General features: G+C 37.6%; 1 protein-coding gene across 3 annotated transcripts in view; it reads left to right on the plus strand.

Annotated features, from left to right (window-relative positions):
- Positions 1–24,426, plus strand: part of GMDS (GDP-mannose 4,6-dehydratase) — a 640,099-nt gene that overhangs the window by 329,730 nt on the left and 285,943 nt on the right. For all 3 annotated transcript variants that reach the window (XM_047734312.1, XM_047734313.1, XM_047734311.1), the window contains one exon: positions 5,961–6,088. In XM_047734312.1, coding sequence (XP_047590268.1) covers positions 5,961–6,088 — 128 coding nt within the window. The remainder of the gene's footprint in view (positions 1–5,960; positions 6,089–24,426) is intronic.

Raw genomic sequence — 24,426 nt, forward strand, 5'->3', positions numbered from 1 at the left:
GTGGCCCCAGGAAGATATGCCTACTTCCTAATTCTGGGAACTTGTGAATATGACCTTATTTGGAAAAAGGGTCTTTACAGATATAATTAAGAATCTTGAGATGAAGAAATCATCCTGGATTACCAGAGCAGACCTTAAATTCATTGATAAGTATCCTTATAAGAAACAGAAGAGGCAAGACAGAGACACACAGAGAAGATGGTGTAAAGATGCAGGCAGAGATTGGAATGATGCAGCCGTAAGATAAGAATCAAGAATGCCTGGAACCATCAGATACAGAAAGAAGCAAAGGAAGGTTTCTCCCCTAGACCTCCCAGAAGGAACATGGCCCTGTTGACTTGTGGTTTCTAGAACTGTGAGAGAATAAATTTCAGTTGTTTTAAGACCCCTAGTTTGTAGTAATTTGTTATGGCAGCCACAGGAAATACACACAGTCCCTAATGGTTAAATTTACACTTTTCTCAAAACAAAACAAAAACAAAAACAAACAAAACCCAAACCAAATTCAATTAAAAATCGTAATTAAGTATCTGCTATAATACAGTGTTGAAGCTGGTTTCTCTAGATATGCCATTTTTTTCCCTTGTTTCTCTTTGAGATGCCATCTAGTTATTTGGGATACAAATGTGTCTTATTTTATTTGGTGTTGACAAGGGGGCAGCTGGCATCCTCAGACCTAATGGTACACTCTGCACACTGCTAATCTCAGCTGCCGTGTTGCTGGTATAAGCTATTCCCTTGCCTAGTGGCCAAGGCGGTGGTGCTAGCTTCAGGCTTGGGTCTTTTTGGTGTCTGCTACTGATCAAATTCAGGGGCTTCTCTTTCCAGTAGGCTCCTAGGGTGAGTTAGCCTCACTCTACCCCTCCTTGGCATTATGGACTATAGACCCACTGTCTCATCCTACATGTAGTCTGTGGCCTACATGGTCTTACCGCCAAGACTCAACTACGGGGCTTCCTCCCTCACCACCTCGGGCCCATACATCGTTGCAGGCCAGGCCTTTTGGGTCTCACAGCACCACACCTGCCCTCTGCGGTGTACACTGCCATGATACACTGCCCTATTCAGTGTATCATGGTGCAGCTGCCCCAGGTCAGATCCCAGGTGACATCCTAAGGAGATTTCCCCAGACTCTCCAACATGAAATAAGGTGAAGGCTCCTCCTCTCAATGATTTCTTAAATATACTTTGCTTGTTATCCCAAGGAGCTGGGTTGGAACACTAAAGACTCATCTCTCCCGCCTCAGTTTGTGTCCTTCTCCACTGCCCAGGATGGCCTGGGAACCCCTTCTGCCACTTCTTCTCCTCTCCCCAAGAACTACAGCCCACATGCATACCCATCAGAACCTGGGAGAAACTTTGGATTGTGACCACTCTTGGCTTTTGATAACACTAAATTATTTAGAAAATTACTCTTCCATGAAACCTTATTTTAACTACCTTGGTACGGAATCCTATTTTGAATGATAGAGATGAATATTAACTTTCTTTTTGACTATTTGAAGTAGCTCTCATAATTTTTTCCCAGACTTGAGCTAACTGTGGAGAAGGTCACATACAGACAAATGTGAAAGAAAAAGCCTTACTATTTTAAAAGATTGATCACAGTAAACATATTCAAGACAATAAACATTTGTAACTATTTGTAACTAACAGAAATACTTGACGATCATAGAGTGTTCTACAGCCTTTGAAATATAGTATTTTATTAGGTCCTTAGTATGGATTATTTTCCCATTTTATAGGTAAGGAAACTGAAAAGCTAAAATGCTTGTTTAAAATAATGGCACTTATAAAAGGAAGAGAATTACTGTTAACTCACATAGTGTATAACCCTACTTCCAGTGTTCTCTCTCCAACACTATGTCCTTTGCCCCGGCTTGGATATTAAAACTGAAGCCTATTTCCAGGTCCTAAGATGGTGCTCTAGTCATGTTCTTAGCTCAGAACACTCAGTGCCCACCCAGACCTGTGCTCTGGAGCTTTCCCCTCACTTAAATCCATCTTGGAGACTCAGCTTTGAGCTTAAATAAATAATAGATATATTTTATCCAGCATATCTTGGCATTTTTTAATGTGGCAGTTTTTCTTGTATGCTATATTGTCAAAATGCAAGTTCTCGTCATTCTGTCAGTGCTAGCAAAACTGGTGATCTCAGTCTTAGAACTAAGATTTGGACTAAAATCCATCTTAATTTATCTTTTTCTTATGGATATACATTTATGTGGCCACTCTTTTTTCTTTGTTAATGAGCTTATATTGAAAAGGTAAACTGCAGTTGGTTTAAGAAATGTTTGTTAGTGCTTTCAGTGTGTGAGTCTATATATTTGAAATTGGCTCTTTATTTAGATCTGTTCTCAAGCTCAGATTTTCAAAAATCAGAGAATTAAGAGACCTAGTCATAAAAGAACTAAGAAAGCTGAACTTTTCATTTAGGTTTAATTATAGATACCATTAACATTGTAATGTAGTAATTATAATAATGGCTAATATTTATTGAGAACTTCCTAATCATATTACCTAGATTTTCTCACTTAAACATCAGATCTACATGGTAAGTACCTATTATTATCCTTGTTTTACAAATGAGGACTTGATGATCCTAATTCCTTACATTTCAGTAATTTATGTTCTATAGCATTGTTTCACCTACAGGATATGTATTAACATATCCTGTGATTTGACATGGCAAGTATACTGGTAGTTTATAGAAGAGACTGTAACTTCAGACCTTTTAAATGGTTGGTGCAAAATACTATAACCAGTAGCTAATACAGTTGGTCTTTGGTCACTGGGCTAACTTTTCATTTCTTGGTCTTCTTCCTAGCTAAGGTCTTCTAGTTTAAGGCTCTTAGAAATCAAATGTGCACTTAAAATAATTGCAACAGGTCCATTTATTGATATGTTAATAATATACCACCACTTAAATCTAATCTGAAGAAGGATACCTCCTACATTGCACTGTGACTTAATAAAAACAGCCACAGGTGGGAAAGCACACACGACAGGCTTGGATCAGGCTCATCTACTGGTCCTGACTGTTGGGCAGTTTTGCTTAGCCTCTGCCTCTCTCTCTGCCCATCTGCACACTTGGGATGGTTGGGCAAAGTTGCCACTAAGTCTCACTCTAATATATAATGATTTTATATAGTTTTCTCCTAAAAACGTCAGTCTTGTGTGATAAGGTATAAAAACGAAGGGAGCAAATTTTTAAAAAAATAATAATTTTAAGCTTCTCCAAAAATTAATTAGTGAAACAAATGGTAGCAATAATGTTTAAAATTAATCTGAAAGTGGAATTTGGAAAACAATTTCATTTACAATAACATCAAAGAGAATAAAGTACTTAGGAACAAATTTAACAGAACAAAAACAAAACTTATTTTCTGGGAATTTCAAAACATTGCTGAAAGAAATTTTGAAAGACCTAAGTAAATGGAAAGACATCCTGTGTTCATAGATTAGAAGACAGGATATGGTTAAGATGATAGTATTCTTCATATTGTCCTACAGATTCAACACAATCCCTATCAAAATCTCAGTTGATTTTTTTGCAGAAATTAAGCAGCTGAACCTAAAAATCATACAGAAATTTGAGGGACTGAGAATAGCTAAAACAGTCTTTAAAAAGAGCAAAGTCCAAAAACACACACTTCCTGATTTAAAACTTACCATAAAGCTAAAGTAATCAAGAATGTGTGATACTCTCATGAGGATAGATATATAGATCAATGGAGCAGCACTTAGCACAGTGCTAAAAGTGAAGGCCATTGTCAGAGGTGTTGAGGTCATGATCATTGCAGGGTTGTGATAAGGAAGAAGAGACAAAGGCCTACTCAGAAGCCCCTGTGCTGTTTTTCCATGTGCCTGGAGCACCATCCCTATCTCACAGCCTGATGAAACCTCAGGGCAGTCTGCTTCTCGGTGTTTCCTGACCATATCCAGCCATGGAGTTACCAGACTTGACTCTTCCTCTTGCAGATCTGTCATCTAACGTCTGGCAACCCTGATTTATTTGTCTGTCTTACACTTTCTGTGCTACTTGAGAGCAGGGGCTGCCGCGTCACTTACAAGTTCCCCAGCTCAGTGCTCTGTGCTTGGTAGGTGCTCAGTTAATACTGTTTGAAAGACTAAACAGTAAGGGTAGAGCCTAGATAGTTTGAACATAGTCACATACTTGCTGAGGACCCCTAAATATTTGCTTCCCAGTAAAGAGAATAATCTGAACCGTTTTATGTTGGGAGCTTCATCTAATTATATGGCATCACTAATTTATCTAATATATTTGGAATGATAGTTTAGTCCTGTTATTAAAATAGAAGGAAGGACATTGAGAAATCTACATTTAATTATAAATTTAAAGTTATTTATTACAAGTCCATAGAGAATAAAAGATTGCTAAGGGTGGCAGATTGAGAAGGATTGCTCTTATTAAATATTTCCTCATTTCAAAAGGCTCTTTTTTGAAGAAGCTCTGTGTTTTATAAGCTGCCATTGAAGAAGCAAAGCATACTCTATCAACTGCTAAGAGAAACTGAAAATTTTAGATTTCCATGGAAATCCCATTGTCATTTTTTCTTTAAGATTTTATTTATGTATTTGACCCACAGAGATCACAAGTAGTCAGAGAAGCAGGCAAAGAGAGAGAGGGGTAAACAGGCTCCCTGCTGAGCAGAGAGCCCGATATGGGGCTCGATCCCAGGACTCTGAGATCATGACCTGAGCTGAAGGCAGAGGCTTAACACTCTGAGCCACCTAGGCACCCCCCATTGTCATTTTTAATGATGGTATTGGTATAGATGTGTACACCAGATTTTTGTAGTAAGTGATCTAGTATCTGTTTGCACTTGCCCTGGGCTGTGTTCTTGCCAAAATTTAGTAAACCTCTTCAGAAAAATTCCCCTTATCCCCGTGCCAGTTTCTCTAGAAGCCAAAAGCTTTCATCATAACTCACCTCCCTGCTTTAATCTGCAAAAGAACAAAGCTAAAGTTATTGAAATGTGATAAATTATGATAGTAATCTATCTAAACTGTATGCAACCATTATTGACTTTATGTGTGCTATTACCTTGAGACTTTGGCATTACCTGGTACTTGTGATAACCTTACCTAGAAACAGAGGCTTGGGTAAAATCATCTCGGAAGTGTCTTTTAACTTTGTTCTTCTCTGTAATCTTTTAAACGTAGACTTTTTCATTAAAGACCAAAAAATATAAAACAATTCACTTCTTTCTTCAATTTATGGTCACTTTCATCAATTGTTTCAAAATATTTATGCCGAATTCAGGAGACCATTTCTGTACATAGTACTGAAGTGAATTTGGAAGATGGAATTTCAGTAAGTATGGTGCGGGGAAACTTTTGACTTGGAACTATGTCATAATTTATAATTGGATAGCTCTGCAGGTTTCTAAAGAAGAACAATCACCACTTATTGGCAACTCAAGTGCATTTCTTGTTTGTTTCCTTTAAATAGTTATACCCTGTGAGCTAAGTTACTCTCTTCTCCCATTCCCCCATGAGCCCCAAAATAGCTTTATTAATAGGAACATATGCTGTTTATGTTCTTTAAAAAAATCAGGGTGGTCTTAGATGTCCATCTTCCATTCTGGCATTTCCCTTTATACAACCCTTTTGAATTTTCTGTTTAAAAACTGGCATTCCAATAGCTTTTCTTTGGCCTAATGCCTGGGTCACATATAGCAGCAGCAAATTAGGAATGTTAAGACGTCCCCCAAAGAAAAATGTTTGTTATGAAAGTAGAGCTGATGTGACACTTAGAATTAGAACTTCTTAACTTATCTAAATGACAGTTAATGGTCATTTTCTTTTATTCTTATTTTAAAGAAGCGGGGGATAAGAATGAAAGAAATGCCCAGAGGCTGAGATTGGGTTTGGTTCACCAAACTGTTAAATGTCAAATGTACTATACTGATAAACACCTTTTCATCTCTTTTTAGGAGCTAATTTTGTTACTCGAAAAATTAGCCGATCAGTGGCTAAGATTTACCTTGGACAACTGGAATGTTTCAGCTTGGGAAATCTGGATGCCAAACGAGATTGGGGCCATGCCAAGGACTATGTAGAGGTAGGAACTGACTCATTATGTTCTTAAAAAGACCTGCATCAGTTGGTGTTTTCAATGCTGGGCCTCTAGTGGAAAAGTATGACCTACAAGAGGTGGTAGCATATAAAATTTTGCTTACGCAGATTTGTTTAAACTCTTACTAATTTCAATTAAAGGCTCCACAGTTCAATTTTACTTATGGATTACACTGAGTGTTCCTTGAATATGGAAACTTCTCACAGTTGTTCTTTTTGTTCTTTAAAATGAAGGTATTGGTCATTCATTTGGATGGTGGATGAAAAATGTTTGAATAGTGTTCTTTTCTTTCTAAAGATTCTTTCTCCTTCTCATTTTTTGCACCTTCTCCCTCTTGCCTGCCCAATATACATATAACTAACTGAAAGAATTTTTAAGTATAAAGGTGCAGTTCTCAGAGCTTCAAGAAATACTACCTAATTTCAATTTATATAATTCAAGACTTTCAGATTTACATTATGCTACTAAGGTACCTCTAAGAGTAATATTCTTATGGAGTTTTTGGTCTCTGGTTATCACCCTACACATTTCTTAAAGTATGACTTTACACACCAATGAATTTTGTTCATTAAAAAGAGAGTTGCTAATAATGATACTGTTGCATAATTCTGGATATAGTTAAAGGGAAATTCAAGTTTTCATTCTTGGGACTTATATACACATTAATTTTTGGTTTGGGTTAGATATGTTATATGTATAAGCAGTGTGATTTTTTTTAAGCAAATGGTTATATTTTACCTTTCCCTGATCGGTATGCTTTTAAATATCCATGGTGGTTTCTGTGGCCAGACATAAAGGAGCATGTTGGTAACATTGTCTTTTTCCCTGGAGTCTGCTTGTCCTTGTTTAGGTGCTTACAGATTTCCTGTGTTCAGGAAACTATTTCTGTCTTTAATGATTCCTCTCTGGGAAACCGGATCTGGCTTCCTTGTTCATTGATGCAATTCAAAAAGAAACTTGAACATTTACGAAAGAAAGCAAACAAGTAGTTTACCTGCTAACACAGAGGTTAGTCTCGACAGTGTTATTATTTTTGTTTATAACAATTAAAAATGTTGTAAGCTTGAACACCTAATACAGATTTTATATTATAGACAAAAATAGCTCTAATTTTAAATTATGAACAGTGTAACATTTAGATCATTTCAATATGTTCTTCTAAGCTATCCTTACAAAGAGGCATTTATTATATACAGTAGATATTAGATACATTTTAAGAACATTACATTAAAAAATATTTAAGGCCATACTTTCAGAAATTCCAAGAAGTAGGAGAAAGGAGATGTCATCAATAGATGCTGGAACTCTCTTTTGTCTAACCTATATGGCCTAACCTACTTAAAAATATGAGGCAGGTTTTATAAAAATGAATACATAATTTTTTCAAAAGTAACATTCTAGCTATCTGTACATACCTTCTTTTCCAAACTCTTGTTCTCTAAATCCAGAACCAAATAGACCAAATTTCATTCTATTTAATTTTTTTTTTGTACCAGGGTAAAAAATGAAATTTTTATTAAAACCCAGAAATAGGGATACCTGGGTGGCTCAGTCAGTTGAGCATCTGACTCCTGGTTTCTGCTCAGGTCATGGTCTCAGGGTCATGAGATCAATCCCTCATCAGGCTCCACAGTCAGTGGGGAGTCTTAGAAATACATTTTGATAGTGAAACAGCATACCAAATGTTAATAATGCTTATTACTGGTTATGTTTAGTTCCTATTTATGTTTCTGTATTTTTCATATATTTGAAATGAATATAAACTTTTTCAATCATTAGAAAAAAATAATGACATTTTAAAAATAGACCGGAAAAAAATGCCCAGCACTATTGAATAAATATGTAAGTAATGAGTATGTCTTTCATGAGCTCAGTGGAGCTGGAAGAAGGACAGTACTATCATCTCACTCCCAAAATGCCAAGCCTAGCACTCGTCCTGGGTACAGCTCAAACTTTGAAACAAAGGGGCTGCATTTGTTTTCATTTATAATAAAAGCATTTTATATACATTTTGGCTCAAAGACTTCAAAAAGGTCTTTCCAAATGCTGTTTTGAAGTTTCCTTGACGGGATGGTGTCAGTACAGTGAGCCCAAGAAGCCAAAATATCCATGCAAAAGTAAAATGTTCTGGCCTTTCAGTAAGAATGTAAAAATTTTCAGATTTTATGGAGAAACAGACATACAAGATTAGGTCATTCTCACTGGCATTCAAGACCTGATTTGTTTCACAATACAAGTAGGTTTTGCTATGAAGGATTCCCGTGGGGTTCAGACAGTAACACATTATATCTTGATGATAAGGAACATTGTATAGTCTCATTTATGGGTCCTGAAAGAAGTCTGAATTTCTTGATTTCTTAAAAAAAGTGTCATTATTAAGTAAGAATTCATAGTTTGCTATTGCGATTTTAAGAACTATCACCATCCCTCACTTTTCTAAATGTATTAAAATGAGTTTACTTCACAGACTTATGACTAAAAGTAGATGTTGCCAAAATTAAAGTCAACAAGCGTAAGAATGAAAAAAGAGAAGCATTGTTTGTTTAAAGTATATCTACATCCTGGCACTATAATCAGCTTTAGAATATAGAAGCCTTGGCAAGTACGGATCAAACAAGTCATAATAGCATCTTATTTACACACATTTAATTACATAATCTTTCTCATTTATACGCAAGCATATTGTACTGGTTAATCTTTAGGTTAAGTGACTTATATTTTGTTACTTATGGGTGAACTTCCACGATGAAGAGTAGAAAGCATTTGACAAACAGAGCGTAGGGATTCTAATTGTATCAGTGATTTGCTTAGGGTTTTATATCTCAGTTTACCCATCTGTGAAAAGGGCATAATAACAACCCTGTAAAAAATTAGCATTAATATGCTATACATTCGTGATTAGAATCTACCTCTGTCTTGTAAACATTTGTGCAACAACTTATACAAAGCCATTTCCTGTTGCTGATTCAGGTTCATTAACATCCATTTATAGTCTTGTTTCCTAGATCAAAATGATTTAAAACTTAATTTGAGTGGGTAAGTGATATTTCAACTTGAAGAATATAAAAACTGTATTAAACTGTATTGAACTTCAAGATAAACAAATTTTTTGTAGTTACCTATTTTCCAATATTTTATGATAAACTTACAGGATTGTTGAATGAATTTTACCATGAACAGCCATATACCCTCTGCCCAGATTCTATAATTAACATCTAGTAATTATTGTTAGAGTTTGAAAAAAAATACTGTTTAAAAACTACTATAGTGCTGATGGGTCAGAGCTCTAAATACTCAGTTTACACAAAACAGATTATCAAGAATTTACATTTCTTATGGAATATAGTTAGTTGACAATTCAAACTTATAAAATGTTTTTATCTTCTTACATAATTATGTGACACTGTCTCACTCTGTTTTCATGCCTGCTGCCCTCCACATACATTGAAGCAACTCCTTGTATTCATGAGTACACACTGGAGGCTGTTAACCACATCCAAGCAAATTAAAATAGTCAACATTTTACCAGTAGTGCCTGAAAACTGCAAAGTAGAGGACCTCTAACTTCTCTAGGGAGCATTGGTCTTTCCACATATCTTCTGTTCAGTACCTACCATAGTCATGCTTGTAGTTGCTACACATGACAGTCTTTTAAACTTTGTGTAAAGCCCAGTAAGCCTGCTCAATGCTAAATTGCACAAAGGTAATAGATTCTTTATTCTAGGACTGACTTCTCCAAACTTAGGATATGTGAATGCACTGTGGCCTGCTAAGATTAATAAAGTTTCCTCAAACTTATTTAACTTTGCCACCCTTTTAATAAAAAATATATATTAACATCTAGCAGTGCAGGGGTAGAAAACGGCACCATATGTTTAAAATGAATGGTAACAGTTTGGTTAACAAGATCCCAGTGTGATTCCACCTTGATAAAACTAGCTAGAACACAAGTATAGCTGGAAAATACTGAAAGGTGAGCTAATTGACAAGGGCTGGACTAGAAGTATCTTTAAGTTTTTACCACTCATAAGAGGGTCCTTGCTCTTGGGATACATGAATAATCAAGTGACCTAAGTCTGAGCTTTTTCCAAGACTCAGTGAAAAGCCATTTTAAAAATATCATGAGGTTTTAGTGCCAACAACTGACCATACAGTTGCTCTTGAAGAGTTCTCCTGGCCCAAAGGCAATCCAGGGCACATTCAAATTATTAGGGGTGGATTTTTGAGATTCATCTGAATTTTAATATAATGTCTTTCACTCATACCTCTTTCTTTTCTCCCTCCCTCCCTCCCTTCCTTCTTTCCTTTCTTCTCCCTCCTTCTCCTCCTTTTATGGCAGGGATCATAGATTAATTTTTAAAAAGCTTGTTTTAGAAAAAAAAATAATAAAAATTGCCAATCAGACACTGAGTATGTGTCAGAAACTTTACTGAGGACTTTACATTATCTCCCACGATATATACAACAGTCCTTTATAGATGAAGGAACTGAGGTTTGGAGAGGTCAGGGATGATTTGCCCAAAACCATGGCCAGCAGAGGTGAATGAAGCCCAAACTCCAGCCCAGGCTTGATACATCAGCCATTCTCATAACCATTCACATTGATGTGAGGGGAGTAGCGACATAAGCAGTGGGATCTGGCTCACTTTCCATTTCCCAGAGAGACAAGACATTGCTTCTCTCCCTTTTCTCTTTATGCCATTTATCGTCCAGGGGGAAGAGAAATATCTGGAGGAGAGCATGTGGTGAGGCAGTGATCAGATCTTGCTGAACCCATTATATTGACTATATGAGGCAAAGATGCAGAGGATACATTTGGGGAAAATAGGTAGTTAGGTGTCCTTCCCTAGCTGTCCGTTGTCGTCTACATGACTTAACTGTCCTTACAGCTTTCAGTTCTCTGTTGATACCAGAGACCTGGGGAAAGCCAGGGAGCCCCTGGCAGTGGGGGAAGTAGACTGTTACCAGAGCTGGGGAGAATTAACCAGTGTTTCCCCTTCCTTTCTTCCTCATCTGGCAGTCTGCTGCTAGCATTTTGCCTCCTGCGTTAATTCACACAAATCTGGAAGAAAAGGATGCCATCTAAACTTTCTAGAGATTTTATTTAAGGTAAAGCTTACTTATTGCAACAATGTCAACAAACTGTTACTTTTGTTGTTATTGTTGTTCAGGAGAGTAGCTCCATATCTTGTTGTGTTTCAGTTCTCTAAAGTGTTCATGGAGCCAGAATCTTAGGTAAGGCCTCACTTAACAGAAATGCAAAAAGTCATAGTTGCCTCATTTCCACTGGCCAGGTCTTGAGTGATGAGGGATGACATCACAGGAGTGGCCAACCCCCCAAATCCCAGAAACTCTCTAGGCTCTGTTTAAATTGTTGTCTCAGTGATGAAGAGTACACCAGCAGAATTTCTAAGATGGATTATTCATCTAGTTTTCATCCACAGATAGTTAAGAAACAGGAGGTGGATGCATTTTTCAATCATATTTTCAGTTGTATTTTAAGAATTTAAAATTGAGCATCTGACATTAAGTTAGAAAAGTAGTGCTTGGCAAATGTGTATAAGTGCATTTATGTGAAAGAGTGAAAATGAATACGGCGTGGAGTTGCATATTCAGTAGATACAGTGCCCGTGGAAATGGATTATGAAACTTCGTGTAAATGCCATTTAAGTTCTAATGGGTAGCAATTAACCACATTAAGGTAGAAGCTTGTACTCCACCCTTTGCTCACTCCCACTGATGCTAAATGTCATCATACCGCTGTGGATCATGAAACGACTGCTTGTACCAAGAAAGTCGCGGTTCTATTCCTGAGAATAGTCTTAGGAAAACAGTAAAAAAGCCTCCTGTTACTTAGATTACCACACTCTTATACTTACGTCTAAAGTGTACCGTTGAGGTTCGGGAGCTTTCCCCTTCCACCCCCAGAGGGGCCTGCCCACCGCCTGTGTGCTGTCCCCAGTCCTGGCTGAGCTGCACTTCCTCACATTCTCCTCTGTCCTTCCTGCTTCTCTCTGCTGTCTCTCCTTTCCCTGGTGCCGCCCACTTCACACCTGCTTCTGCCCACAAATGAAAACTGGCTATTTAACTTTAATAACAAGCCTATTCATGTGATATACACGTAATTGCCTCTTATAAACTATGACATCACCTAACTTTAGTGATGATTTTGCCTGTAGAAGGTATATATCTTTAATATTAAATGCTTCATTTTTATATTAGTGCTCTCTGGAAAGGACAGAGGGATTTGCAAGTATTTACTACTTTAATGTGTCTCATGCCCAAAAATGCCCATAAATTACTGTCTCTCTCATACACACACATTCCTCTACACACATACACAGAGTCAAAACCCTCATTTTTACATTCATTCTCAAGTAGTATTGGGTTTTATCTTACTTACCTGCTTTTTTACAGGAAATCATTTATTAAAATTATGTGTTTTGTCCTCACAGAGCCCGGGCCATAGGCCCTTTTCTGTGACTTTCTCAGACCACTTAAAGGGGCTTTTGCTGCCCTCAGGAGCCTATGCTCCAGGTCCCAGCTTAGCCTTATGGGACCCTTTAATACAAGTATGTTAATTTTACCTTTACATCCAAAGCCACAAAGCAAAAATCCTCTTCCAAATAGAATGTTCTGTAAGGTGAAGACATGCATTTTATTTTCTGCTTTTGTGTATCATGCTAGAAAACATCTCTGCTTATTTTCTGCGATAGAATCATAGCAATGAAGTCTCAAAGATTCTCCTTATCTTTTCTCTCTAGGTAAGGCAAAAATTTTGATCCCCTCTTGAGTGTTACATCATTTGCATTTGTCAGTTATTTCTTTTTCTACCTACTGAGTTTAGGAAAGCTGATAGCTGATGGGTTTGTAGAGCAATTTGATCTGAACGCAGGGGCAGTCTCTGTGCTAGAGACCTTGATTTGTCCCATGGACTCTTCACCCAGGGCAGCAATTGTAAGACCAAAAGGCATATACACCTTTTTGGGAATAGATGCTGTGAAGGAATGGAGTGTCTGCCACTTTGACTTGCCAGTTAAATAGCTTTAAAGTAGGTGATTGACTTTGTTCTATATTCTTTACTCTGTGCCTTATTATGACTCAAGAATATTCAAAAGCCACCACCATCCTCTTGGGGTCACATTTCCAATGTAGCTTTTACAGTTGTTCCAGAAACTGGAGGTACTACACATGTAAGCTAAATATGCTCCAAATGAACAAATTTGGGATACCATTATGTGAGATCCCTTTTTCATTTTAGAAAAGATAGACTGGGGCTTCCACCAAGCCTAGTTAATTTACAAGTATAGTTTTATAAAAGCAGTATTACTTAGAGGCAAAATTGAGAAACCCTTGCAAAACTGCCATTGCATTGTTGATTTGAGTCTCCCATGGAAATAATTAGTCAAGCTCCTAAAGAGATAGAATTACTCCTTAGTATAGCTTTGCAGCTTTCTCTCAAAGTAAAATATTTGAGATCACTTCTGCTATTTTTTTCCTCATATTATGAAAAGATTGGGTTTACTCATTACTTTTCATTACTTCCTGAAGAATCCAAGTAGATTGAGATCTTTGAGAATCAAACCATTCCTCCACAAACATAGGATATGATGTGGTTAGTTGTCTAGTATCAGTCTCTCTCAAGGAAGCTCCTTGAAGGCAGGAAGTGGATATTATTTCTCATTATTGTAATTGCCTCCCAACATGCTTGGTATAGAGTAGCAGATTCCCAATAAATACTCTATTTGACCATTTCTTTATACAATTTATAAAAATGGATATATATGAAATGTCTTTTATTCCTCTCATTATTAAAGGATTATTTTCTAAATTTAGCAGAAGATATTCCCTACTGAATGTGATCTTACCACATTTAGGTTTCAATTGTGATTGATTTACTTGATTCCAGGAAGTAATGTTTTTAAGCAGTTTTCTGTCTTGTTGCTTACAGACCGTAAAGGAAAACTCAATAGTGCCCATATGTTCTCATACTGTGGTAGGTTTCCCAGTTATCTGCAGCTTCTACTATCATTAGACTCTATTCCTATTAGTAAAAGAAAGATAGACATATGAGCAGATGGAAAAAGCAGAATGAAAGAATGATTTACCAAACAGAATTTTAATAATCACGAAAGTGGCATTAGCTTACAAGATCAAGTGCCCCTCAGTATGACTGGTAACGCTGACATCTGCTCATTCAGAAACCTCTTTACTTGTGTGGTCCTCACTGTATTTCTTCTCAGTTTTCCTGACTCTCATTTAATAGAGGATTCTTCTAGATAAAGCAGGATTTCCATCACAGATTCTATTGTTTTGGAAAACTTTCACTCTTCCATTCCTGTCCCTACTCCCAGTCCACTGTATCCCCTCACCCCAAAACACACACACACACACACACACACACACAGCAGGTCACTTTCTAATAATAGGACTTTTTTTTTTTTAAAGATTATTTATTTATTTGACAGACAGAGATCCCAAGTAGGCAGAGAGGCAGGAAGAGAGAGAGAGGGAGAAGCAGGCTCCCCGCCGAGCAGAGAGCCCGATGTGGGGCTTGATCCCAGAACCCGGGATCACGACCTGAGCCGAAGGCAGAGGCTTTAACCCACTGAGCCACCCAGGTGCCCTAGGACTTTGTTTTTAAATACATGTAAAAGTTAAAGATTCTTATATGGAGTTCTGTGATGGCAGCTGTAGAAAACCTAGATAAACTGTGCAGTGAGCAGAAAAGAGAAGTATTCCACAGGATCTTTTTGGGTTTTCTGAGTGTGTAATTTCATTTCCTCCCCTGGCCGCATAGATCCCTATTCCCAGGTCCATCCTCCAGCTTCTGACTCATGAAGAAGTGGAGTGGTGTGCTTCCGCCCCAGGGGCAATGGTGTGTGGGTTGCCTGGGTGGAGCGTGGAGGAGGCAGGTTGCATTCCAGGAAGGTGACCGAGGCCCTTGCCTCTTGGCCATTCTGTCACCATGTCCACACAATACAAATACTCATCCTGGGTGTGGCCCTGGCTTCTCTCTCCTTGCAAAGATCAAAATCCCAGAGGCTTCATGGTTTCATATGTTTTTTCTTATAGTATCTCCTTTAGGTCAAGAATTACATGCTGATTTTCATTGGATCTTAAATTTCAGGTTTAAAAACAAGATACAAAGAGCTTTCACCAGACTTTTTTTTAACCCCCCGAAGGTTATCTTCTTGTATTTGTGTAGTGCTTTATCATTTACATCTTTGGATTTGATTCTGCCAACAAATCTTAGTGACTAGGAGAGCAGGAATTATTATTTGCATTTTCCATATGAAAAAGCTGGCTTTGAAAAGAGGTGCCCTGGCCTCGTATTGAACCATGGGTTCCAGCCTTGGCCCCACTGGCTCTTCAGCACAGCCCCTTTGAGTGAAACAGCACAATGTTTCTGGGTTGATTCTTGGTATATTGAGTCATTCTTGTGAGATTTTTAAAGCCATTTTTTCACTAACTTCAAAATTTGACCTTGTAACAAGTATTACCCCACTAGGAATTACAAATGAACTTGCATTTTTACTACTGGCCTTCTACCCATTCTGTGAAACAAAGAGTGCAAATAAGAGAAATTGAGTTAGAAAGAAACTCTAAAACATATGGAGAGCCAAAAATTAAAGGGCCAGGTCATATATTCTAATTGGGAGACTTCCTCTGCAATAAGTGTTGGCTTAATAGTTGTACAATCATATAATTTGAAGAAGATATCAACTCTGTACAGGAAATACAGGTTTAACAGAAATCATTTCATTTGATCCTTATCTTCAAAAAAAACTGAAAAAGTTTGAAGAAATGGCATAGGTGGTTTAAATTCCATTGCCTTTTGTCAGTGGCAGCTGAAAGCTTCATTGTAGTTAACTATCTGCTAGAGCCTTTGAGAAACCAAAGCGTCATTGACCGGCTGGGCCAAATGAATCATCTATTAAAATTATCCCTAATGAATTACTGGCTTGCTTGTTTAATTGCGCGTGATATAGGGCTCCGGGATGTTAGAAGTCTAGTGAGACTCAAAGAAATTGTGTTGGCTTAGTTAAGCATGTCAGTAGGATCTTTTCTAACTCACTGTGCCCTGATATTCCCTTCCTCCTCCTCCCTCTCCTACCTTCACCCCTTCCTTCTGCACCAACTCCTCCTTTTCTCCTCCTTCCTATCCCTCTCCTCTCCATCCTACCACCGCTGCCTCCATCTCACACATGCTGTCTCTGGCTGTCTCTTTCTCTGTGTGGGTGGGGTAAGGTGGTATCAAAGATTCTTATTACAGAGCATCTTTGATTAAACAGGGACTCCTTGCGACCTTGTGCTCATCAGGTGAGGGGGTTGTGAGAGGCCTAAGTAGATGGAGATGGTTTCGGAAATGTACAAAAATTTTCCTTTTTGATTTAGTGCAAATACAAAGCCATCCAGAGACTGCAAAATGTGACTTCCCAAACGTGCTTCAAATATTTCAATGGCCAGTGCACTGGGGCTTCTCCTTCGTTGTGCACCTTCACATGGTGTCTTTCTCATGCAGAGTTCGGATTTCCACGTTTGTATCCCTTTGACTGATGTGTTAGGTGGAGGGTGCTTGGTTAGCAAAGTCCCTCATTTTCAGGGATTTGAGTATTAACCACCTGGCTTTCCTCAATGAAACCTTTCTTTAAAGCGTGATTTAACTACTGTGGTACGCCCTCTTCTACTTGATGTGCCCTCGGCGCTGCGTGAACAGCATTATATTGTGACTAGGTGGCTAGTGGGCTTCCTCTCATTTTCCTACAGCTGTGTTTTCCATATAGAATAGAGTAGCAAAAACATCGTGATCATGAAAACCTACATTACATGAAAACCATGATTATCACATGAGTTTTTGTGGTATCATGCTGATATTTTGCTGATATCACACCAGCAAGAATTTTAAGATCTTCAGGTATAGCTTACTTTCCAGCTTTGTAGCAAGCATGTTTGAGAGGTGGTTAGCCAGACTTCTCATTTCTTCTCAAAATTCTGCTCTACTTTGGGGATCACTCTGAGCTGCCTCCTTTTGTTTACTCTCTTCCTCAGCCACTTAACCACAAGGATTGACCATTTTCCCTGTTGTCCTGTCACCCTTTATTCAGATCTCTCTGAGTCCCTGCTACCAGAGCCCTTATCCCAAGTCGGCTGGGCAGCTTTCTTACACACAGAGCTCTCGATGTCTGGTCACTGTGCTGACCTTCTTTTGTAGCTCCCAGTGCCCTTCAGAGCATCTGAAACATAGGATGTGCTCAGTGTGTTTTTATGGAATGAATGAATACCCGAGAAGGAATAGACCTAAAACCAGATTGGCTTCATTGGTTCATTTAATTTAAAAACTTAAACAATTTGATACATCTTCTGATCCTGTGCCTTCCTCTAACAGGTGAAGCAATTCATTATTCAGAAATACTCACTGACTTGAGATAAAACAACTGGTTCAGGGGCACCTGGGTGGCCCAGTTGGTTAAGTGTCTGCCTTTGGGACAGGTCATGATCCCAGGGTCCCGAGATCAACTCTCTGCCAAGCAAGGGGCCTGTCTGTCCCTCTGCCTGCCACTCCCCTGATTGTGTGTGCTCACTCTCTCTCTTTCTTTTTGAGAAATAAGTAAATAAATAACAAAACACAGCTGGTTCAGAGTGTGAACATAACTGCAGTCTTTTGTGGTCACTTCCATCCGTCAGATCACATGACCAATGAAATGGCTGTAAGATGCATTTTGTCATAGCTGTGGAGACTCATCATCTAGGTGGTTCCTGCATCAGTTAGGGATTACACTCAGTCACAAGTGACAGCTTACTAGGAGTTACTTTGCTCAACATGAAAAGTCCAGAGGCAGGTGCAAGCCACTGCACAATTCATAGATGCGAGGGCCAAACTCTGGACATTCTTACTCTCATGACTCCAGGGTGGCAACAGTCCCAGCTGTCCTCTGCAAATCCCCTAAGGATTGTGTCAAGGAAGAGAAGGCTGCAGATCTCTGGGGGACCAGCTCTAGCATTCTGTTAGCCAGAGCCGTGGCCCATGGCCACCCTGCTTGGTAAGGGAGATCATGATGCCACGGTTTTAGTCTCTCAGCCTCTTTTTCTGGTCAAAGAAGAAAAGAGACCGGGTGCTGCAGGAGACACTTACCTTTGTCCCATTGTGCATTTGCAAGTGGTATAGTTCTGCACAGGCCACGGTGAGCAAGGGACAGGGAACCTGTAGCACGATGCTTTTCTCCTGGCCTCACCCCAGAGGTGTGTGTTGAGTACTGTACTACAGTTGACCTTCATGTGATTGTGAACAACCACATTAAACTGGATGTTCAAGAAGCCAGAGTTAGACTGTAGTTACTTTAGACTCTGTATTTAAAGGTTTATTTTTTTAATCATTTTTGTGATAATTCATAGGTGCTCAGTCTAACCCAAATCGTATGCTATTGACTTCCAAAATTTTGCAACAATGCCTGTTTAAAGATTGCTAGTAGCTTTTCTCCCCATCAAGAAAACCATTCAGATCTATGGTATAGATCTACTGTGTTTTCCTTCCTTCCCCCACCCCTCAACATCCATTTACTGGTATGGATGGGAACATAATGCAAAACTGTGCTTGTCTTATTTACATAAATCTCCCTGTTAGCTTTCCGTTTTACCATATCTGCATTTTTTAGTTTGACCTATTAGTGCTTTTTTGGTTTTATAAAGAAAAAAAGTGCTTCCCTCAGCAGAACCATCTGGCTTCGTTTCCTGTTCCTCAGCAACTCTATGTGTATTCTAACAAGGCCAGCCCTGTGGTTTTCCGAGTGGTGCTGTTACATTGGTGGTCTTAGAATTCAACAGGAGTGATGGAAAAGTTACACTATGGGCTTCTTTCAAGTCTAAAGTTTCCAAGGTGGAAAAAAAAAATGCATATTATTGTCATTTTGACATAGCATTATTTTTTTTCTGCGACTGAAATCGGTCTTTTGAAAAGAATTATACCATTCTATTCTTTGAAGAAGAAAATGCTTATAAAATATCTTTTAGATAATGGGCTACCAAACTCACATGCCAGCAAGCTAAGGTGACTGAAAATATAATTGAGACATGCTTACAATATGCAAGTTTTCTTAAGAGTCAGTTAACGGTAACTAGGTTTTTTTTTCCCCTTAAAGTAAGTTGTAATTAACATGTAACATTACAGTTGACCCTGAAGCAACATAGGTTGGAACTGTGTACATTTACTTTTACAGAGATCTTTTAAAAAATAAATATAGTACAGCATTGTAAATGTATTTTCCTTATGATTTTCTTAATAACATTTTCTTTTCTCTCACTTACTTTATTGTAAGAATGCAATATATAATAGACAAAATATGTATTAATCAATTGTATATGTTACCGGTAAGGCTTCTAGTTAACAGTAAGCTGTCAGTAGTTAAGTTTTGGGCGTGTCAAAGTTATTCATGAATCTTTGACTGTGGAGGGTGTCGATGCCCCTAACCCCTACATTGTTCAAGGGTCCACTGTATAATAGTGTCAGGTATACAGCATAATTTTTCAATATTTATATATGTTGCAAATTGATCATGACAGTGAGTCTAATTTGGTTAACATCCATTACCATATATAGTTACATTTTTTTTCTTTTGGTGAGGACTTTAAGACATACTTTCTTAGCAACTTTGAAATATACAGTATAGTATTAAAACTGTAATCACCATACTGTAACTTACATCCCATTAGTTACTTGTAAGTAAGTTATAATGAAACTTTATAATGGAACATTTTTTTTTTTTGGTGTTTATATTTTATTTATTTTTTGTTTTTTTGTTTTTTTAATTTTTTATTTTTTCAGCATAACAGTATTCATTATTTTTGCACCACGCCCAGTGCTCCATGCAATCCGTGCCCTCTACAATACCCACCACCTGGTGCCCCCAACCTCCCACCCCCCACCCCTTCAAAATTCTCAGATCGTTTTTCAGAGTCCATAGTCTCTCATGGTTCACCTCCCCTTCCAATTTCCCTCAACTCCCTTCTCCTCTCCATCTCCCCTTGTCCTCCATGATATTTGGAACATTTTGATCACCTTTACCCATTTCACCAGCTGCCAAGCCCTGCCTCTGGCAACTGCCAATCTCTTATCTCTATCTATGAGCTCAGTTTTTTGTTTGTTTGTTTGTTTTTGTTTTTGTTTAGATTCCACATGTAAGTGAAATCATACAGTATTTGTCTTTCTCTTTCTGACTTATTTCACTTAGCATTGTGCCCTCAAGGTCTATTTATGTTGTCACAAATGGCAAGATTTCCTTCTTTTTTTATGGCTAATTAATATTTATGTGTGTGTTTTTGTAAAATAGCTAGTTTTCTTAAAGGATCAAATTAACAATAACAGTAAGCCAATTTTGTAAATGAAGGATTCTCTCTACTCTCTATTTTGTGTGACCAAAGGGATGATAAATCTGCTTTTGATAGGTGATTTGTAATGCTGCTTTGGCCTTTTAGTGCACTCAGAGATCATCTGGGAATTGGATATATTTCCACAGAGTATGTGTATAAGGAGTTGAAACTCTGTATTTTTATGTTGTAACATTCCAAAGATTTTGAAAAATTTCTCGCCATATATGCCCTTATTTTCTCTTTTCTGAAATGCTGCTTTTTAATGTAATGTGGAATCAAAAGGTTTTTATTTGTATATGTGGCTGCCTGACTACCTTCCTTCTTTCCTTCCTTCCATCCATCCATCCATCCATCCATCCATCGATATTACATGGAACTCAGATACATAAGCTCTGGAGAGAGGAAGACCCTCATGGTATTTCTCTCTCTCTCTCTCTTTTTAAAATAGGTATCATGTTAAAAAAAAAAAAATAGGTATCATGTTCATCAAGCAATAGACATTACATTTGGGGACAAATTTTACTACATAAGATAATAAAGTACTTAACCTAATGCCTACACATAGAACGGACTAAAAAAAAAAAAAAAAAAAAAAAGCCCTCTCCAAAATACTTAATTTTTTGGTGATTAGGGATGGTAAATGATAAAAGTATAGGACTATGAAATCTGATTCTTCCATGAAGTTTAAAAACTGCGAGCTCAGACTTACTATTTTTTATGATGGGGGACACTGAAAGACACTCTGCGCCAGAGAATTCAGCTACTTGTAGTGTTTTTCCTCCTATGTTAGTCTTTGTCCCTCCAAGAACTTGCTTAGCCTGAATGCTGCTTGACAGTGTACAAATTTGAAGGGAATGCTCATTTTTAATTTTAAGAGGAAGAGAAAAAGTTAAAAATTGAGGCTCATAAAAGTTAATGAGGAACATTTAAATCCTTTAATGGTTCAATTTATGTTGCAAGTCAGAATGGTTAATGCTATTATTGTATACATGTGGCAACATCCTTTCTCTGCTATAATTCTTTTCCCTTGAAAATGAGCCAATGCGACATGGAAGGCCTATCGTACTCTTGAGATTTTTGTTCATTCTTTTGACAAACTGCACATTTTTTTTTAAATGGAAGAAAGAACAGGGACAAGGAAATTAAAATGTAAAATTCTGCATTTGGGTTTTTTTCCTTTTTTTGCCATTTTTCCCTTATTTCACAGATTACTGAATAAAACATAGTTATCAGTGGAGTGACCATTTCTAACTGTCTCTTTGTGCTTAAAAATTTATTTTGGGATGGGAAACATTCCCCAAACCCAGAGGGTACACTTAATATGCCAGTTTTCATTTGAGAAGAATTACTTTTCAGTTGTAGGTGTTTTGGGATGTAGCCTGACTCAACATCCAATATTAATCCAAAGATAGAACAGCTGAGCTTTCTGACTGGCCTTCTTTGGGGGACATTAGCATGTCCCTGGAGACAGTTTCCCTAGCTCTGGTTACTCGAATCAGTATGGAGAGAAAGCTTGTTACTTTTAGAAACATTACTCTTGGATGGCTCTATTACTCAGATCAAATATATGGTATGTATTGCTGTTTTCTTTATGTTAGAAATGAACTAGATCCTCACTGTATCCCCGACTGCAGAGGCCAGACTATGGGAACCTATCCCAAATTAGACCACTTTGAAAGAGGTGCTTTAGTAACTAGGATGAATAAATAAGCCAGACCATCTTCATGCAGAAATCATTGCAGCAGTCACAAATGCTGTAGAACAATTTTAAGTGATGGTTAATGCAGTGAACTTTTTGTGATGAAGTTAAATGCCCTTTCTCCCAAGTTAGCTGTGATTTTTCCTAAAGCACAAAACCAACTTTTCAGAAGCAATTTTTAAGAGTTAATACTCAACTCACCTAGGGAAATTCTTCTGTCATATGTTTCCTAGAGGGCACTAACCTCATGAGCTAGTTTTATTAGAACAAAATATATGTTTGTGGAACTTCTCTCCAAATAGAGCATGAAATCTGGCTTGTTTTGAGAATATCTTGTGGTGAAGTTGAAGGTATAGCCTGACCTAAAAAGGCCATGTGCCTCCTGCTGTCTCAGGTCCTCAGGCTCTGCTGCTTGCTGCCCACAAGGCTGTGGAGCTTCAAACAAATCACTTTATCATCCTATCCTGTATCTTAACTTTCTCCTCTTCAGAGTGAGGGAGCTAGCATCCTACATAGTGTAAGAGTCATAATCTGAGAATACGATTCTAGTTTAATAAACACGTTTTCCATAAAAGGCTTATTTACCATCTAGTATAAAATGTGGGTTTTTTTTTTTCAGTGATGCAGAGTATGCTTTCATGTTTTGACCCTGTAAAATTCCTCACTGATGCAAATCATTTATACAGCCCAATCTCATCTTTTTTACCCCAATTTTCCTCACTTATTCTGGAGTAATTTAAGCTAACATTTATTTGTTTTTCCTTATCAAGCTAAAAAATTCTATAGAACATTACTATCCAATAGAAATATTCAAGCTACACATACAAACCATTTAATTTTATATGATTTTAAATTTCCTAGTAGCCACATTTTAAAAAAGTAAAATGAACCAGGTGAAATTAATTTTAATACTATATTTAACCAAATTTATATATCCAACATGTTGTTTAAATGTGTAAAAAATATAAATTATTATAAAAATTTTATATTCTTTGTTTTTTGTTACTAAGTTTTTACAATTTATGTAACAATGTATTTTATACTTCACAGCCAATCTCCACTCGGATTAGCCACATTCCAGTCACATTTCCAAACTAGCTCCTACTGTAGTGAACAACAATGCAGTCAAATTCTGTATATTTTTAGATATACAAATTCTGTAGATTTGTAGATCTTTATGTACAGAGTTGCATGTTTTAAAACCAGCAGTCATGCATATAGTTAATGGTATCCTGGAGAAGTATATCAGTGAGAAAATGGATTCATCTGTGGATGGTTGTATGATGCCATGTTTTGGATAAGCAAGTTGTCATTTTTCTCTGTAGTGATATGTGACTTGATGTCGGTGGCCTTTGTCCCACTAGTAACGGATACGGACCACAGCCCAGCAGTCCCTTCACATTCAAAAGAGCAGGCAGACTTTCTTCCCAGTTTTTTCCCAGTGTGAGAGTTTTCATGGAGGTTTTGGAGGTTTTGGTAGCCAGCACCGTGCTCAAGTGGATATCGTCAGAGGTCTGGAATACAGATTACCCTTGGGGAAAAGCAGTCACACAAGAATCACTGTGATTCAGTGGATACCAGTTAAAGAAAGCAGATTAAGCCTTAGGGCAAGATCCTTTTGCCATCCAGAGAATCCCAGAATTTTTAAAGTAAAGGACCTTAGAAAGCGTGTAGTTGTTAACATAGGATTAGCCATTAAGAACAGGGTATGTATATATCTTTAGGTATTTGATTTAGACTAGACAGATTCATTGTGACTGTTCTTTTAGACAGGTGATTCAGAGGTAGGCAGAAACTCAGTTGTCACCTGGAATTCTGGACTAAATTTAATTACGTGCTTTAACTTCAGACTAAGAATCTATTTAATTTTGGAGAACAGTTTAGCTGCATTATTCTGTACGATTTATTCCACTCAATTTTGAAGACTGCCAAACTTCACAGTTACAAAAACCCAAAACTCTTTGTTTAAAAGGAACTTCATCAAGTCTCATGGTGTGTTCTTTTTATTCTTAGGGACAGCAAGACAAATAAATTAAACATTTATAACTTTATTCGTATGATTAATATACTAAGGTTTCAGGTGAATCCTTGCCTTTCTTCCATTTACATAGCATCTTCTTTTCCAAGGATTTCAATCTATTTTTTTTCTGAACAAGTTGGTATAGCTTTCCTAACTACAGAGTTGTGGATGCTTTAACACCCCTAGAAGCTAAAATGGTTTGCCTTTAATGTCAGCCATGGGTCTGGGGCAAACCTG

Source organism: Lutra lutra, chromosome 6 (assembly GCF_902655055.1).
Source record: "Lutra lutra chromosome 6, mLutLut1.2, whole genome shotgun sequence".
Lineage (NCBI taxonomy): Eukaryota > Metazoa > Chordata > Mammalia > Carnivora > Mustelidae > Lutra > Lutra lutra.